Below are 16,596 nucleotides of genomic sequence, written 5' to 3' on the forward strand. Positions count from 1 at the left end.
TCTGGGAACTTGTTTTCTTGTGCTCATGGTTTGCACTGGGGGTTTTTGCATGGTGAGGCTACTGGGTCAGAGTACCTGGGAAGCTTCTGACTCAGCAGAGGTCCCCAAAACGGGCTGGGACTGTTTACAGGTCCCTGACATCTGTCTGTGTGTCAGGCAGCTGCTCTCCTGGGACTTGGGAGACCTGGGTCTGGGTCTCCATTGATACTGAGTCTCAAACTGTGGTACTGGGGGATCCAGGCTGCCTGGTCTGGCAGTGCCTCCAGTGACAGGAGATGTCTCATGGTTGTGTGCATCTGTGACTTGGCCTGCCTGCATCCTGCGTGCCCAGGCATGGCCTGTTGTCCCTGGCAGATGGGAGCCACCAGCAATCATTGCTGCTCCAGGCAGGAGCCAGGGGATTGTACCTGTGACCCATTTTATCTGCATTTCAGCAGAGCTTGTGGGTGTGTTGGCACATCTCCAAAGCACCACTTGAGGATCTGGAAGCAGTGTATCTGTGGGCAGTGGAGGCCCTCGGGTGTTGCTGCTCAGGTGCTCGAGGCCAGCCTCAGCAGGGAAAAGGGCTGGCTGCAGGGCACTGGCTCTGCTGACTGCAGGGCCAGCAGCACATTTCTGGTGTATTTCTCTGAAGAAAAGCCATGACTGGCATGAAGACTAACCCAAGTATGGAAATTCTCTCACCTGAGAGGATTTTTCCACACATTCCTCCTCGAGTAGCTGCCTTGAGGCCAGCCTGGTGGTGGCTGGCATGAGGGAATCTGTCCAGCTGCCCCTTGCCAGCAGCTGGACTAAAGCAGCTTACAGCAGTTTCCCACTCTAGCTACTTGTCTCTGCTCTTCCTGGGAGGTGGCAAGGCCTCTCCTGCCTGCCTCCTCTGGAGCTAGCTACCACAGCCTTGCAGCCCCATGCTAGAGCAGGGCACAGGCTGTTTCCCTCCCACTTCCATGGCAAAGCTCCAGCTAACTGAACTGGGAGACTTTCTCCCCCTTTCACCCTGTTTCACTTGCAAAACCTTTAGGAACCAGAGCTTTCACCCCTTTCTTTGCCTCTGAGTAACCTGTGTGTGCTGGGCATGTTGGTCATTCACCCCCTTGTCTCAACAGGGAACTCTTACCATCGGTGGCAAGGAGGTGACCCTTGAATACACTCCCTGCCCAGAGTTCTGGCGCTGCAAACGTGTGAGTATGTGCTCAGAGCTGCCTTCTGCTTCTCCTGCTGGCACTCCTGGCAGTGGCAGCTCAGAGGAGTCTTGGATATTTGCTCGGTGGCCAAAGTCCCTCAGAGTAATTAATACCTGCCCTGAAGCTCTTGCCCCTTCTAAACTGTGTTTTTGCCTACCTTGTTTTAGGTCTCCCCTCTGCAGGCATGTTGCTGTGGTGCAGGTAGCCAGATTTTTGATGCACGGAGCAGCCTTGTCCCTATTCAGTGGCTCCTTTTTAAAATGTAGGGAAAATAGCGTGTGGATCCTTACTCCTTAAAAACCACAATGAGACAGTGGTTTTGCCAGCCAGAATGGAACAGGCTTTGCTCTGGTTCATGTGTGTAACCACCCCTCTGCCTCACACAGGAACCTGTGGTCTAGCTGTGGCTGTGGTAAGTGCAGCAGGGAAGGAAGCAGGGAAATGGATCCAAGTCTAGGCAGCATGAGCCAAGTTTAGTTCATGCTGGAACTGGTCCATTTCTGGGAAGGCACCATTGCCCAAGGGTCAGTTTGTTCCTGTGCCCTCCCCGGGGTTCTCCCAGTACAGGAACTTGTGGCTGCAGCAGGCTGGAGGTGATTGCTGGAGAAAGGACAGGATTGTTGCCTGCATTCCCACTGACTACAGGCTGAGAGTTTGCAGCAGGACTTGAAAGGATTGGTTCTAATTAGAGTCCCATCTTGTCCACTGGATCACCCTGGGCTACAGAGACCCTCATCCAGCTGGATGGATGCACTCAGCTGCAAGCAGAGCTGCTGCTCTGTGCCTCATCTCTGCTTGCAGTGCTCTGGAGGTGGAGACACAAGTTTCAAGCAGTGGTTTCAAACAGCTCTCAGTGCACTGAGGTGGCTGCACTGTATGTCCCCACTGTTGCTGTGGGGACACACAGTGGCTACACCATGACCTGAAGGAGCTTTCTTGTGCCCTAGAGCATCCACAAGGCTTCAGTCATAGGAAGAAATTGCTATGAAACAAAAGCAATGCATTTGCCAAGAGCTTAAGGAGGAAGTCAGGGGTGCTGTGTTTGGAGAGAGCTGTGAAATTGGGACAATTGGCTCTCCCCACAGGGGCTCTAGGTGGGATAACCATCCAAGCCTGTACAGCTCTGCCTCTTGGTTAGCAGACACCTCATTATTAACCCTCCAAATTACATCAGTACCTACAGTTCAGCTCAGATTAGGACTTCAGCACTGCTTGAGGGGTGAATTCAGGTTAGAGAATGCCAAGGTAACTTTGGACCCTTAGAATCAACATTGTGCCTAGCAGGGAGTTTTTGATCCAGCATCACTTGAGAGGGGGAAGAGTTCCATCTCAAGGACTAGTGAATAAATGTGTGCTCCATAGTTGTGTGAAAGCCCTGTTCCCAAGGCAAACCCAGCTGTGAGTCATATGAGCATGTACCTACAATTCCAGCAAAGGCCCCTGCTGCCATTCCCCATCACTGTAACTTTTCATGGCTGTTACTTTCTGAAAGCACGCTGCAGAGTCTGGAATTCTGGAGCAGGTTGTACCCACTGCCTTCAAAACACGACTTCCTCATGCTGTCCATCTTCCATTGCAGTGTAAGGTGTCTACTGTGGGCTACAGATCTTCCTGTTCCTATTGCAAGCTCCCAAGAGATGGTGAGTATATCTGGTCCCCTGAGCTTGGTCGGTTAAAAGTTTCATCTAACCTGACAAGTAAGTTTCTCTTCTGGTTTCCCATGGCATCCCTGTTGGTGGACTAGCTGAGCACTGTGTGGGAGGATTGTTAGTTTTGCTTCATTTAGACCCTTTTTGCCTGTCCACACTAAAGATGTTACATGCAATGGGTTGCTGTCAGGTTCTCTGCAGCTGTGAGGCTTGGTGGAGAGGTGTTTTACTGCCCACAGCCTTTCCCTCCTACTGTCTGGTATTGTCCTTTCATCCAGGGGGTCATAGTTGTGTGTCCTTTGGCACTGTGAGCTGGCACTGCTCTCTGTAGGTGAGATGGCTTCCCCTCAACCCTCCTTCCTTGGGACGTGCAGCTGCGTGGTTTTAGTGTCATTCAGAGACTCAGATTTGCCTCACTTTTGAGACTCTCAGCTTAGGATCACAGAATCATGGAAGCATTAAGGTTGGAAAGACCTCTGGAATCATGTCCAACCATTAACCCATCGTGGCCAAGCCCACCACTAACCCATGTCTCTAAGCACCACACCTACACATTTTTTGAACACTTCCAGAGATGGTAATTCTATCACTTCCCAGGGTAGCCTGTTCCAATGCTTGACCACCCTTTTGGTCAAGGAATTTTCTCTAATATCTAATCTAAAAACCTCCCCCAGAGCAACTTGAGATTATTTCCATTTGTCCTATCCCTTGTTCTTAAGAGAGGAGATTAGAGGTGAATCCAGGACTGGAATTGCTGAACTCACCTTGCTGGCTGTAAAAAATGTATGAGAGGAGTTCTCCAGGAGCTTCTCCTCACCCCACCAACACCTCTGATTTCTGGGGTGGGAAGGCATAAGAGCCAAAACACACTTCCATGAGGAACTGATTTCTTTGGGATGATGGCTGTGCCCACCATCACCATCCCTGGGTGCAGTACCAGGGGCTGCAGTGCCATGAGTGAATCCTCCACCCTCCTCTGGCACTGCCTGCCATTCCAGCCACTGTGCAAGCCCTGACCCTTATCCTTGAGCAGACTTCCATGTACTGCACTCCTGCCCCAGGCAGAAGGGCAGTTCATCCACTGCTGATGCACCGATCTCTGTTTACTGAAGCCCTGTCCCTGTGGTTGTGTTTTCCATGCTCTGTGGCTCCTCCATCAGTGTTGTGACGGCAAAATTCACACAGCTGGCCCAGCATAGCTGTGGGTTGTAATGAAACTGCCCAGGAGCAAATTAAACAGAGCCTTTAACCTGCTGTGAAGACAGATTGTGGTGAATGCTTCCTACTGGCCTGCTTTTCTTGGGAAAGGGTGCAATAAGATAACGTCTCTATGACTGGGTGAAACAAAGCCACTCTCTAGGCATCTGCAGTGGTTACTGCAGCTTTGTATGAGTTCTGGCATGCTTTGTGACTGATGGGTGTGAAGTGGACTGAAGTGTGCCTCTCTTACAGGGAGCAGAGCAGGCCCAGAGTCCAGAGGTGGTGCTGAGGGAGAGGACACGTCGGCTGAGCAAGAATTCAGTAAGAGTTGCCCTCCTCATCTCTAGGGTTGTGCTCATGGCTGTGATTTGCACGGGCGGTTTTCACAGCTGCAGGTGCAAACTGGTTTCATGTGCAAATTTTGCATGAGGTTCTGTAGCCAAAACTCTGCACTCTACAAACTGGAGACAAATGAGTACAAGCCTGTCCAAGGTGAGCTGTGCTGGCAGCCAAGCAAGGCACTGTGCAGCTTTCCCAACAGTTGTGTGTTCTGCCATGCCGCCCACTGCCCAAACAGAAGGAGAGCAGGGACTGACTCTCAGGGACATTAAAGAGGGAAGCTTCACTCTGCCATGTCTTGCACCCTCATTTGCTTCTCTTTGTGGGAAGAGGCTTTAGCAGCAGGTGCTGGGCTGGCGGTATCCGCCTTTGCAGCCTCACAGATCTGGCTTCCCTTTCCAGCAGCCTTGGAAGCTCAGGTAGAGATCTCTTTTGCAATGAAGCCAGACCATTCAGAGGCCTTCAAGCACAGAAACTTGTTGGGATTGTGTTCTCTGAATGGTATAGCTAGGCTGGGGGTGCAGGGTGTTCCCACATTGTTCCTGCCTCAGCTGTGGTCAGTAGGCACCTGATACAATCTGTCACTGTATTATGGATGTGTTTGACTCAGTGGTCTCAGGGGGGTCTGAACCCAGTTTTCCTCTAGCATATAAACAGGGTGACAGTTACTAGTTGATATTGTTTGGCTATGGATGATCAGGAGTACATCATGGACAGTAATATCACTGCCATCGAGGTTGTCCTGGATGTGGAAGGAATGTATCTAAATCCATCCTTGATTCTCGTTTGTTCAGGCAAGAGCTAATCCTAAAAGGAGGCCAAAAAGCCTCTTGTCTCTGACTAGAAAAGTCCTGTAAAGCAGCCCAACACAAAACAAGGCAATGGAAGGATGATGGTACCTGAACAAACCTTGTGTCTGCCAAATGTTAAAACAGTGGGTATGCAACAGGCAGTACAGCTTGACCTTTTATAAGGAGCACTACTGCAAGGGCCAGAAAATAGGAGAAAAAAAATACCTGCTGAAACAATCTTATGTGAAACCAGTTCATTTCTCCTCTCTAATAGCAGAGACAAAGCTTGAAACACCTGAGCAAGAATTGTCAGGTCAACCAGGATCTCCAAAGCAGTCTCTCCAGCCCTCAGTTCCTGCTCCACAGCAGGAATGTCAGCCTCAGGAACAGGAGCCAAGGAAGAGAGATGAAGGGAGAGAGCATCGGCCCTCACAGGAGAAGAGAAGGGACATGGACCGGCACCAGGAGCCGCCCTCTCAGAGGGAAGCAGAGGAAGCCACACCACCAGATGGTGGAGGAAGCAGAAGTGAGTGACACAAAGACCAGTTTTGGATTCCTCTTGCTTGCACTCCATGAGGTCGTCTGCAGAAAGGGCAGCATTTCAATAAAACCTCTGGAGGCTATTTCTATGTTGTGCAAATCTGTGGCAGAGAGTAATGGAGGGCTGTCCAGCTCCAAAGGTGCTGACAAATTGCCTTTAGGAAAATTAATTCAGGCTGAGCTGGCTTAGGGTGGTGCAGTTAACTTAGCACAGCTTCAAAAGTCTTTTGGGCCAGCAGTTACCTTGGGCTGAGCTCTGTGAAGGGGCCACTTTCTCCTTTCTTTTCTGGGAAGGAAAGGTTAGCAATTGGAGGTGGTAACTGGAGCATCTTGCAAAGTGGAGAGAAAAAAACAATGGCTTTGAGACTCGACTGCAAGGAGATGTGCTCTTGCTTTGAGTGGTTTAGTCACAGTAAACTTGGTTCTAAATTATCTTTTTTCACTGCTTTTTCTCCCTGGGCCACGTTCCTGGCCGTGTCTCTCAGCGATTATGCTGAAGCGAATCACTCGGTTCACCCCCCCCGAGGTGATCGTGGGGCTCCTGGCCCCGTACGTGCGGCTCTCCACGTCCAGCGTGCGCATCATGAAGAACAAGGCCGGGCGCATGGGGCAGACCTACGGCTTCATCGAGCTGGAATCTCATGCTGTAAGTACTTTCCTGCTTTCACCTGCTCCCTCTGTTGGCATCTGAGACCTGTAGAAGTAGAGAAACTACAGAAATGCAGAAATCTCTGTACTTGTGAGGCTGCTGTGCTAGAGTGAGTCCTTTCTTCTGCTTGTCTGACCAGGTACAGGAATTTGACAGACTGAGGTCTGTCAAAGGACACTTTGGAAATGAGAGGCATTCCTGACATTATCGGCCTACTACCCTTAAGGCCTTTGGCTTTTCCTGTAGAAATAGTTCACTCCCTTTTCTTCTCAGCTGGTACAGCTGTTGTCCTCTGGCTTTAGGAGTCAAAGACTGATTGTTGTCACAAGCTGTGACACTGATTGAGTTTCTCACCTCAGTACATTTCTTTTTATACACTCTAAACTTGAACACTTCTTGCATAGGTATTTGGTTTGCAGAGAACTTGAATCCAATTGTTTTTGTTTGTAGAAGGCAAGAATCTCAATTAACAGACCCTCCCATGTTGGAGGGTTCACATTTTCTGTGTCTGGGTGGCTCCCAGACTCCACAGCTGTTCTTTGATGTTGGTCCAGAGAGTGTTTACCAAAACACTTTGGGGCAGCAGCAGCCACAGTGCTGCACTGTCTGGCAGCCCTAGGAGAATGTCGTCCCCAGCTGGCTGCTGTAAGCAGTCATAGGACAAGCAGAGAACCTCACATTGCATTTATCCCTTTTGTCACATCCTAAATACCCTTCACTGACACTTAGACTAATATTTACTGTTGTGTTTCTTGTTCTACTGAGCACAAAACATTCCTTTCTGGCAGAGTTGATGTGTAAAATGTGCTGTTTCCTTGTCATGGAAAGGGACATTCTTTTTCCTTTTACAGGAGGCACTGAGGTTGCTAAAGATACTGCAGAACCTGGATCCCCCCATCTGCATTGATGGGCGTACGTTGGAAGTGAATCTTGCTACAGGGAGGAGAAGGTACTGACAGATGAGGCAGTGGTGTTGTCCTTTATGTGCTGTACAGTGAGGCTGGAACTCTGTTGTCAGAGCAGGTGCTTTAAGTTTGGCATGGGAATTAGCACAGATGTTCCTACAACCAAAAAATGTGTTGGAGAAGTGAAGGCATTGAAGCTTGAAGCAGCTTTGGTGATTGAGCAGAATGGGATTAGTGATCATAATGCATCTTGTTGTCCAGCCATCAAATCCCATTCTGCAGGAATTAGTGGGTTCAGCTTTTTTAAAAACATGTGGAGAGATTCATCTTTGCAGACAGAGCAGAGTGGAGTCATATTTCTTGTGGAGACAGTGGTTTGCCAAGTCTGTCTCCTGGGACGGACACAGTCCAACATGTGGCCAGAAAATATGGTCTTTCTGCCTTTATTGGTCCTGCTGATCATTTTGAATATACTGAGGTTAGTGTAAAACCAAATTGCCATTAACTTGCAACCTTTATCTCAACAGGAATGACTATGGGGAGCACGGTGACAATTCCTACTATGGCCCGGTAGGTCTTCCCTGCAGTTTGCTTAAAGGGAGGGAGCACTGGGGGGTGATGGGCCTGGCTCTGTTAGGCTTTTTCTCTTTGGGCTGATGAAAGACTGCAGAACATGTTTCACCATGTTTGAAGATGGGGTGATAATGCTCTAATGTGTGCACTGCTGCTCTGCCCCTCATACTGATTATCATTGCATAGAAGTGCACGTCAGTGCTGCTGGAGGAAGTTCTGCCACACTCTGTAAAGTGTGGCATCAAGCTGGGTTACTTGATGCCACACTTTACAGAGTGATTTCACTGATGACTGATCCCTTTAGTGTTTGTTACTGGACTACAGGACTCTTCCATACCCTGGATGTGCTGAAGGCCTCCGTACAGATTGCTATGAGCACCTCTCATGGAAGCTGCAGAGATCTCGTGCTTTGTGACACTGTCCGTGTCAGACACTGCTGACATCTACAGACACTGCTCTGGAGATGAAAAGCTATGTCTGCTTGTGCTCTGTTTAGGATGGCTAAAAGAGCCCTTCTCCCGAACATTGGGCCTGTTAGAGGGAGGAGAAGCAATCTGATGTTTGTTAAAGAGTCTCTGATCTGTTTGTGTTGTTCACTTACTCCAGGGCAGAAGGGGCATGAGAGACAGGAGGGGTGGCGAATCACAGAGACGCACCAGAGCACAGTGTAAGTTAAACTCTGCTTCACTCCTACTGTGGAGACTTTTCTTCCTTAAAAGGGCACTGACATGTAGAAATCAGCCCAAAAATATTTTTAAAGGCTAAGAGTAGGTTTGTTTGCTACACCCACTTGTGAGTTCCTTTGCCAACTTTGTTTAGTCACATTTTCCTATCTGATGATGTGTTTCTCTCTATTCTCACTGTGCGAAACTACATGCAGATAAAGGAAACTTGCTGCCTATTTTTCCTTGTTGTGGAAAACTGATGAGATAAAATCAGCCTGGCAGTTACTAGAGAAGACAGAAGAAAATACATTTGATGCAGCAATGCCAGTAGCTGGAGGAGCACTCCTGATTGTTTTACTGATTTATATATAGCATTTCTGAGGTCTGTCAAAGGACACTTTGGAAATGAGAAGCATTCCTGACATTATGGGCCTACTACCCTTAAGGCCTTTGGCTTTTCCTGTAGAAATAGTTCACTCCCCTTTCTTTTCAGGAGCTTTCATGCACCAGTGGGGTGGAAGGGATGTGGGGGGTGTCATCACTTTAAACAGGATTGAGAGAGAACAGCTTTTCCTTGTTCACAGGAGTGGGTGGATGTAGATACTCATTACCCCATTCTTAGGGAAATTACTGAATTTCATGACCAAGTGTTGTGGTCTTGTGATCTCAGCGCAGCTCCTGTAAATTTGTTTTGATATGGAAGTTTTCCCAGAGTCCTAACCAGAATTGTGAAAACTTATCCCCCCTCTTACTCCTTAAAGAAAAGATTATGTAGGTCAAGGGATATGAAGATACTCATACCTCTCTTGCCAGGAGAAAAAAAGAATTCTTCCCCATTATTGATCCTTTCACCAGTGTAATGTTTGTTCGTGCTTTTGTCTTTGTAAAAGTTAAGTTCGGCTTTTGGAAGCCTGTGGTGCTAACTCCTGTCTCTCTCTTCAGCACCATCAGATGTGTCCACATACATTTATGATCCTGACACTGGGAATTACTATGATCCCATAGCTGGAACATACTATGACCCCAGAACTCAGGTGAGTGTGTGGGAAGGAAGCTTTACATGCAATATGTTCTTACAGACTGCTCTTTTCTGGAGGGATTTTGCAGCCACATCCTGAAGACAAGCCAGCGTAGGGCAGTACAGAGGCAGCTTTGTGTTTTTCACTCTGTCTCCTGACCTGTGTGAAAGGGATGCATGTTGCAAAATATCAAATTAATGAGAGGCTAGGAACCCATTAGCTGTATGTTGAACCAGCTGTAGCCGCCTCTGGCCTCTGAAGCTCTGCCTTTGGAGAGTTTTTGTCTGCTTTAACTTGAGCAGACTTAGAGGCAGAGCATCACAGCTGAATTTTGCTGTAGACATGTGATATGTGACTGTCTGTAAGAAAGAATGGACAGCAGAGCTCTGTTTTCATCTGTGGTCTCTTTGCTTCTCAATCCTAGCCAGCAATAGCTGTAAAGATGCCAAAAAAGAACCATCAGTAGAGATTTTCTGGAAATATAATCTTGTTTTCATGATCCTGGGGATGTCCATGCTGTGGGAGAGCAGGGCAGTGCTCCGGTGACCTGGCTGTGCTCAGCTGTCTTCTCCCCTAGCAAAGTTCTGAAGCCTTTGCCCTCTGCAGTCCCTTCTTACTGTGCTGGTCTCCCCAGCTCAGCAAGGACAAGAAGCCCGGTAAGAAAACCTGCAGGGCTGGGCTAAGCCTGCTCCAAATGCCTCTTTCAGAGGGAAGTCACAATAGACCGGGAGCCCTCCCCACCCCCGACGGAGAGCAGGAGGCGGCGGCACGGGAGCCAAGAGTGGACAAGTGACAGGAAGGAGCCACACAGCAGGGACAACAGGGACAAAAAGGACAAAGGGAAAAGTACTTCTGCTAAGGTAAATCCCTCCAGGCATCAGAATGACCTGACACCAGGAAGCTGAAGGAAGAGGTTAGAAAGTAGAGAGTAATTAGAGGATTCCAAAAGGAAGGGACAGTGAGAGAAGACAGTGGGGTCAGCAGCTGGAAAGGAGCATGGTGGTTATCCAGCCAGGGAGTAAGTTCTTGAAATTTTTCTCTCCTTACATTAAATCCAGGGCTTCTCGTCCCTTCCTTATGGTGAAGGATTCAGACACATCCAGGTAACTGAGATATGTTTCACTCATGCTGCTGAAAGCACCCAACTGTTGTAATAGGCAACAAAAAACTGGCAGACACATTAAAACACACCCAGTCAGATGATGACGGATACTCAGCTCTCCCCTAACTGTAGTTCCTGGCCCCCCCAGTCCCAGGACAGTGTCCTTAACTGCTGTTCCCAGTCAGCAAATGCCAGTGTGGGAGCTGCTGGTTGGGAGTAGCTGCCCAAAGTCATGTTTGAGCACAGCTCAGGGCTGTGATAATGACAGGGCCTGAGGAATGCCAGGAGAGTTGCTGGAAGTGATTTAGCCACCAATGCAGAAACTTTGTGTTCTTCCTTGCCTCTTGGTCTGAATGTGCTGAGTGGAATGACCAGTACTGGCAGCTGGGTTATAACTCTCCCTGAGGCTGGTGACAAGCCAGCCAAGCAGTCACCAGATATGGTGGCTTTCAGGGACACTGACCTAGGAGAAGCATGGTCCTGTCTGAATGGAGGGTAAAAGCCTCTCCAGTAGAAATCATTCTGTCATTTTTCCCACTTTCCTGTTTTCCATGGGTGCTCAGGAGTGGCTTCCTGGCTGTACTGTGCTCTCTGACACCTGTGTTATCACTGGCCTAATGCCCACTCTTGGATTTTTCAGAATGAGCCTGGAGAGGAGAGATTCTTTGCAGAAGATGTCTTCAAAAAGCCATTGCCTCCCTCTGTGAAGAAGGATGAGAGCACAGGCCTGGTAAGGTGTTACACTTGTCTTCCCTGGTCAAGTATGAGTAACTCATGAGCCACTAAATTGGAGCCTGTCCAGGGCTCCAGCCCAGTTCTCTGTAAAATGTGTGAAAGTGAAGCTTCATCCCAGCCTACTGTCTGTGCTGCTGAGCACACAGCTGAGTATCACAGGCTCATCCTGTGCAGTGCTGGCTGCAGTCTCTGGTGCCCTCTGTCCAGGATAAAGAGGATCCTGGAAACCCCACCATGCTGGCTGAGCCTGGCCATATGTTGTCCCACAGTCACAGCAGAAAAAATCAGTGTTGTCTGGCAGTGGGGGTGGCTTTGCACGTGGTCTTCATGTCCTTTGTGCACACACAGAGGTGCTCAAATGTGACCTGGCCCTGCCCCACCTCCCTCACTGCTATGAGGCACAACTGGGACCACTGTCAGCATCACAGTGTAGCAGAGAATGAGAGTGGGGTGGGCTGAGACAGCATGGTGAGCTGCTGCAGCTGTCTCTGAAATCATGAGTATGGCTCCAGGGGAGCTCTGGATTCCTCAGAATGGGAATGTCTCCCACCAGAACCACAACTCATTTCTGCCAGCCACCTGGTTTCCTTGGGGGCCTGTTTGAGTGCTTAGATATTGTGTGCTCTGAGTCCATGCTATGGCAGTCTCAAGACCTGTTCTTGACTGTTTCAGACTGAGACTGGAGAGGAGAAGTTCTCTGCAGAAGATGTCTTTAAAAAGCCTTTACCTCCTTCTGCGAAAAAGGAAGAGAGTGCAGCCCCAGTAAGTATCTCCACAGGATTGTGTTTTGACCTGTGTGAGCCTGGATACCGTTCTAGGGAGGCTCAGCACAGCCTGGCTGCAACTGTGAGTGCCAGAGGTGCCAGAGATGTTTCTCATGCCAGAGGAGGGTGTGCTGGGGATTGAAGGCAGCTTGTTTTTTAAGCCTGACCTTGTTTTGGGCTTCTAGCATGGGCACATTTGTTACCTGCATTTGAGCAGGACCTCACTCAGCCAGTCCTAAGGCAGAAAACTCTTCCAGCCACCTCCAGGTTGAGGAAGGCCAAATCTCGCTGATCCCCATTTCTAGAGGAAGTGAGTGACAGCAGCTCGCTGCCAAACAGCCGCTGCCTCGGTTGGCTTCTTGTGCTCTCAGGTGTGTGGCAAGTTGGAAAAGCCTGGCACCAAGGCAAGGCCTGTCTGGAGAGCAGAAGGGCTTCCACACCATGGTGAGAAGGGAGAGAAGCCAGCCAGCTCCTCTCTGTTCCCTGCCTGTGCTGCTTGGAAGCAACTCTCTGCCTCTTGGACTGGAACAGAGACAGGAGTCACGGGGAGATGGGTTGGGGAAGCAAAGCCCCACTGGCCTGGCAGGCTTGATGCTACAAACTGTCACACTTTGCTCTGCTTCCCTCAGCCCAAGGTGGTGAACCCTCTGATAGGACTGCTGGGAGAGTATGGAGGAGACAGTGACAATGAAGAGGAGGAGGAAGAGGAGGAGCAGTCCCAGGCTCAGTGGCTGCCGCCTCCCGCGCACCCACCGGCACCGCGCGAGGAGCAGGCGCGGAAGGCCAAGGCCAGCGACGACAAACTGACTGACTGGAACAAGCTGGCCTGCCTGCTGTGCAGGAGGCAGTTTCCCAACAAGGAAGTGCTCATCAAGCACCAGCAGCTTTCCAACCTGCACAAGGTATGGGGAAGCTGGGGGCTACCGTTGGCTCAATGGCTTTGTGAGCTGCACGGAAAATGCAGTGGTTGGGTGGGAAGAGCTGTGCTGAAATTGACACAGCAGCAGGCAAAGTTCCCCCAAAGCTCTGTTCAAAGCATTGTGTGAACTGCTTGTTTCTGCCATGGGAGTGCTATAACATCAAGGTGTGACTTTATAAGCTGTAGTGGGATAGCTAAGGCTTGTGGAGAGTGGGGAGAGTGGGGTGCTGGCACACATGAGAGTGAGAGCAGTGGGAACTTGGCACGTGCACCCCCATGTTCTGTGCTGCCTTTGAGCTCTTGCTTTTAGGAGAGCCAAGCTGCTCATGGGTTAAAATAGGACTGGTTGCCTTCCTTACTGCAGGGAGGAAGGGCTCCAGGCCTTTGTGGGGGAGCAGGTGGTGTGGGCTGCAAGAGAGGCTGCTGTGCCTGGTATAGTGCAGGTACAAGAGCATGCTGCTTTACCTGTGCTCCTTATGGGTGGAGCAGATGACCCTGACAGCTTGTGTTCTCTGCTTGACACTGCCTTCTGTCTTCCTCCTTCCAGCAAAACCTAGAGATTCACATGAAGATTAAACGATCTGAGCAAGAACTGGCGTATTTGGAGAAGAGAGAGCGTGAGGTGCGTCTGTGGTGGTGGGCAGGCAGCTGCTTGTGCTTCTGCCCTGGGGGGTGGTGATCCCAGGAGGACCCTCCACTTATGTTCCAGGTGTCAGCAGGCATCCACATAGGCACCAGGCATCAGACGCCTCCCAAAAGTGAACTGTGGGCTCACTCTGCACAGGGACCTGTAGGTAGTTCTGTGACTTCTAAGAGCAGATCTCGCTCCTCACAGAAGGGTCTGAGTGTGGTTTTGTTGTCCTGCAAGCCAGCACTGAGCCCTGGACTAAGTGGGACACAGATTTCCATCTAAAACTGATGGGGTGTATGGGCTGCTGCTGCCTGGCCAGGGACAGGAGAGCTGTAGCTGTCTATTGCTTGGAAGGTCATAGAGCTGCTCCTGGTGTGGTAGCTGTAAGGCTGCAGCAACAGGTCTGGATCAGCCCAACAGATGGCATCTGAACAGAGCAAGTGTATTGTGGGATGTGAGCATTCAGTGCTTGTGAGTCCCCAGGACAGCCTTCCAGCCAGCTGAGCATGAGAAGAGACCTGGGTGCAGAGCAGTCTCCTGCAGTGTTGGATCCTTCATAGCTCCTGTGCTTACTTTGCCCTTTCTGTTGTGAAGGGGAGGCATAAAGACAAAGGAAATGACCGGAGAGAGAAATTCCAGCAGATGGATTCACCAGAGAGGAAACGACTCAGATATGACCGGGACTCAGAGAGGTAATGGCTGTTCTGGGTGCATCTCTTTGGGGGTGCTGATGCTGGGATGGGGTGTGTGCTGCTGGCAGACCAAGGCTGGGAATTGTCCAGTGGGGTAGGTCTGCAAAGTAACAGCCAGACAGACTGAGACAGAGCTCTTCAAAGCGTGAGCCTCTTGTGCTGCAGGACACAGGGTGGGGCTGGGGTGGAAACAATGGTTTGGGACAGGGCAGAGAAAAGCTGCCTGGTGCTGGTGGGGTGAGATGGGGGTCTGAGTGTGTCTGGCTGGACACAGAGAATAGAACGCAGCCTGTTCCCATCCACCTCGTCCTTAAGGCACTTGCTGCCCTCCTGTCCTGGCATGTAGCCATTGAAAGAAAGAGCAAAGCTGTGTTTCATCTGTTCCCTGACTCAGAGGAACACTGGGAGCTGTTTCCATCTCGTTGGGAGTAGGTGGAGGAAAAGAGTGCGTGCTGTGTGAAGTTCCCGACAGGCCTGCCTGCTGTGAGCTCGCGTGTTCAGTGGGCTGGGGAGCGGCCAGCCATGTGTTGAGGATGGAACTGGTTATGTGCCTGTTTCTTCTGGCACGGCACCTCAGAGTGAGACCTGTCCTCTGTGTCTTGCAGTTTAAACATCCACATCTTCTCTTCCCTCTGTTTTCCTGGAATAGCTGTAGATAAACTAAAACAGTTTGTGCACAGTGTCACCAGCAGCCAGAAAGTAGAAATTGTCTCAAGGAAGAGTCTTTTATGCTGAGAGGTTTTCAAAACTGTGGCTTTTGGATAATGGTCTTGGATGAATAATGAGGTGGGAGAAAGAGTGTCCGAATCAACACTGCATCTGTTGAGCTCCATGACCACAGCACTGGGAGAAAGGAAAGATCTAACAGAGCAGCAGGGATTGGACTTCGCTTTCATGCTATTGCTAAGATTTTAATTAGGAAATACAAGCACAGAAGGCTCCTGGCTTGCTTACACTGTAAATATTTTGGAGTCTGAGCTCATTTCCTGTGCCCTGGTGTATTTCCCCCTGAGGTGGGACAAGAAATTGTGCAGTCAGAGGTGTGTGAGCCCTGCACACAGAATCTGCCCGGGTGGTTTCCTTAGGCGGTGTGCTTCTGACAATAAACTTGGAAATCCCTCATGAGAGACTGAAATGTCAATGAAGGTTCTATTAGCAGAATAAAAATCCCTGGTGTGTGTTTGAAGCATTGCAAGACTGGACAATTGCTTCTGGTTCTTTTGCAGTGACTATGACCCAAGGCTTGACAGTAACAACAAAGGGAACCGAATGGTGCAGTCTCCAGGCTGGAAGAAGGGCTTTGGCCACAACCAGCAGGGCACAGCATCACCAGTGGAGGTGAGTCTTCCGTGCCTTTCAGAGCACACCACTGTCCTGCAGCCCATAATGTTTCCCAGGACAGCTGGAGGGAGTTCAAGTCAGGCTGCAAATCTCAGCACCTGCTTGATGGAATAATATGTGTGCACTGATGAACTTTGCAGGCTGGGAGGGGCTGCAAGTATGTTGGCTGTAGAACAAGGTTAGAATTTATATGGATCTGGAGGTGTTGAAAATGGAGTAACAGTGAGCAGGAAGGGTATGAGCATCTCATTAGTACCTGCTCAAAGCCAGGCTGGGGTTTGAACAGGCCACCAGCTCGGTTCTCTGCAGTGATGTGAGCTGAGGAAAAAGATGAACTTCCCCTGGGGAGTTGTGAGCATAGCCAAAGCCACAGGGCCCAAGATGCTCTTTGTCTGCACTGCTTAGCACTTGTGAGGCTCTTGCTGCCATTGCAGACTCTGGACATCAGATGATAATACCAAGATATAGCACCTGACAAGGAGCAGAGGCCCATGGGCAAAGGATGTCAGGGACAGGCAGGGTCAGGTAGATCCTGCCTTCTGCAGCAGGCTGGTCTCTCAGTGGACCTTCATTTACTCCAGAGGATTTATCAGAGAGGCAGCCTGGGGCAGGGTCTGCTCTGCCTTGCCCAGGGCCACACAAGCAGCGCCGTGCTCTCTCTGGGGGCAGGTTTGGGGCTGGCCAGGTGCTGTGGTGTCCTCAGCTCTCTGCTGAGGGACAGGCAGCTTGGAGCAGGGTTCACAGGGTGATGTTCAGCCTGCAGTCAAGTAGATCATTAAAGCAAATATTTGAGGCTTTGTGACGCATGTTTGCTTGAGCCCATATACATGAGGCAAGAGTCCCTCTTCAGTGCAGACACAGGAACTGGTCCCCAGCTGCTGCTCATTCCTCGTGGTGA

At 50.0% G+C, this 16,596-nt stretch overlaps 1 protein-coding gene across 2 annotated transcripts in view; it reads left to right on the top strand.

Annotated features, from left to right (window-relative positions):
* Window positions 1-16,596, top strand: part of RBM6 (RNA binding motif protein 6) — a 57,546-nt gene that overhangs the window by 39,846 nt on the left and 1,104 nt on the right. For both annotated transcript variants that reach the window (XM_054640168.2, XM_054640167.2), the window contains exons 7-22: window positions 1,107-1,181; window positions 2,764-2,824; window positions 4,286-4,354; window positions 5,438-5,689; window positions 6,189-6,349; window positions 7,204-7,301; window positions 7,785-7,827; window positions 8,437-8,497; window positions 9,438-9,529; window positions 10,222-10,374; window positions 11,257-11,346; window positions 12,024-12,113; window positions 12,745-13,017; window positions 13,582-13,656; window positions 14,260-14,357; window positions 15,584-15,695. In XM_054640168.2, the coding sequence (XP_054496143.1) occupies window positions 1,107-1,181; window positions 2,764-2,824; window positions 4,286-4,354; window positions 5,438-5,689; window positions 6,189-6,349; window positions 7,204-7,301; window positions 7,785-7,827; window positions 8,437-8,497; window positions 9,438-9,529; window positions 10,222-10,374; window positions 11,257-11,346; window positions 12,024-12,113; window positions 12,745-13,017; window positions 13,582-13,656; window positions 14,260-14,357; window positions 15,584-15,695 (1,803 nt within the window). The remainder of the gene's footprint in view (window positions 1-1,106; window positions 1,182-2,763; window positions 2,825-4,285; window positions 4,355-5,437; window positions 5,690-6,188; window positions 6,350-7,203; window positions 7,302-7,784; window positions 7,828-8,436; window positions 8,498-9,437; window positions 9,530-10,221; window positions 10,375-11,256; window positions 11,347-12,023; window positions 12,114-12,744; window positions 13,018-13,581; window positions 13,657-14,259; window positions 14,358-15,583; window positions 15,696-16,596) is intronic.

The sequence above is a fragment of the Agelaius phoeniceus genome, chromosome 11, assembly GCF_051311805.1.
Source record: "Agelaius phoeniceus isolate bAgePho1 chromosome 11, bAgePho1.hap1, whole genome shotgun sequence".
NCBI classification, from domain to species: Eukaryota; Metazoa; Chordata; class Aves; order Passeriformes; family Icteridae; genus Agelaius; species Agelaius phoeniceus.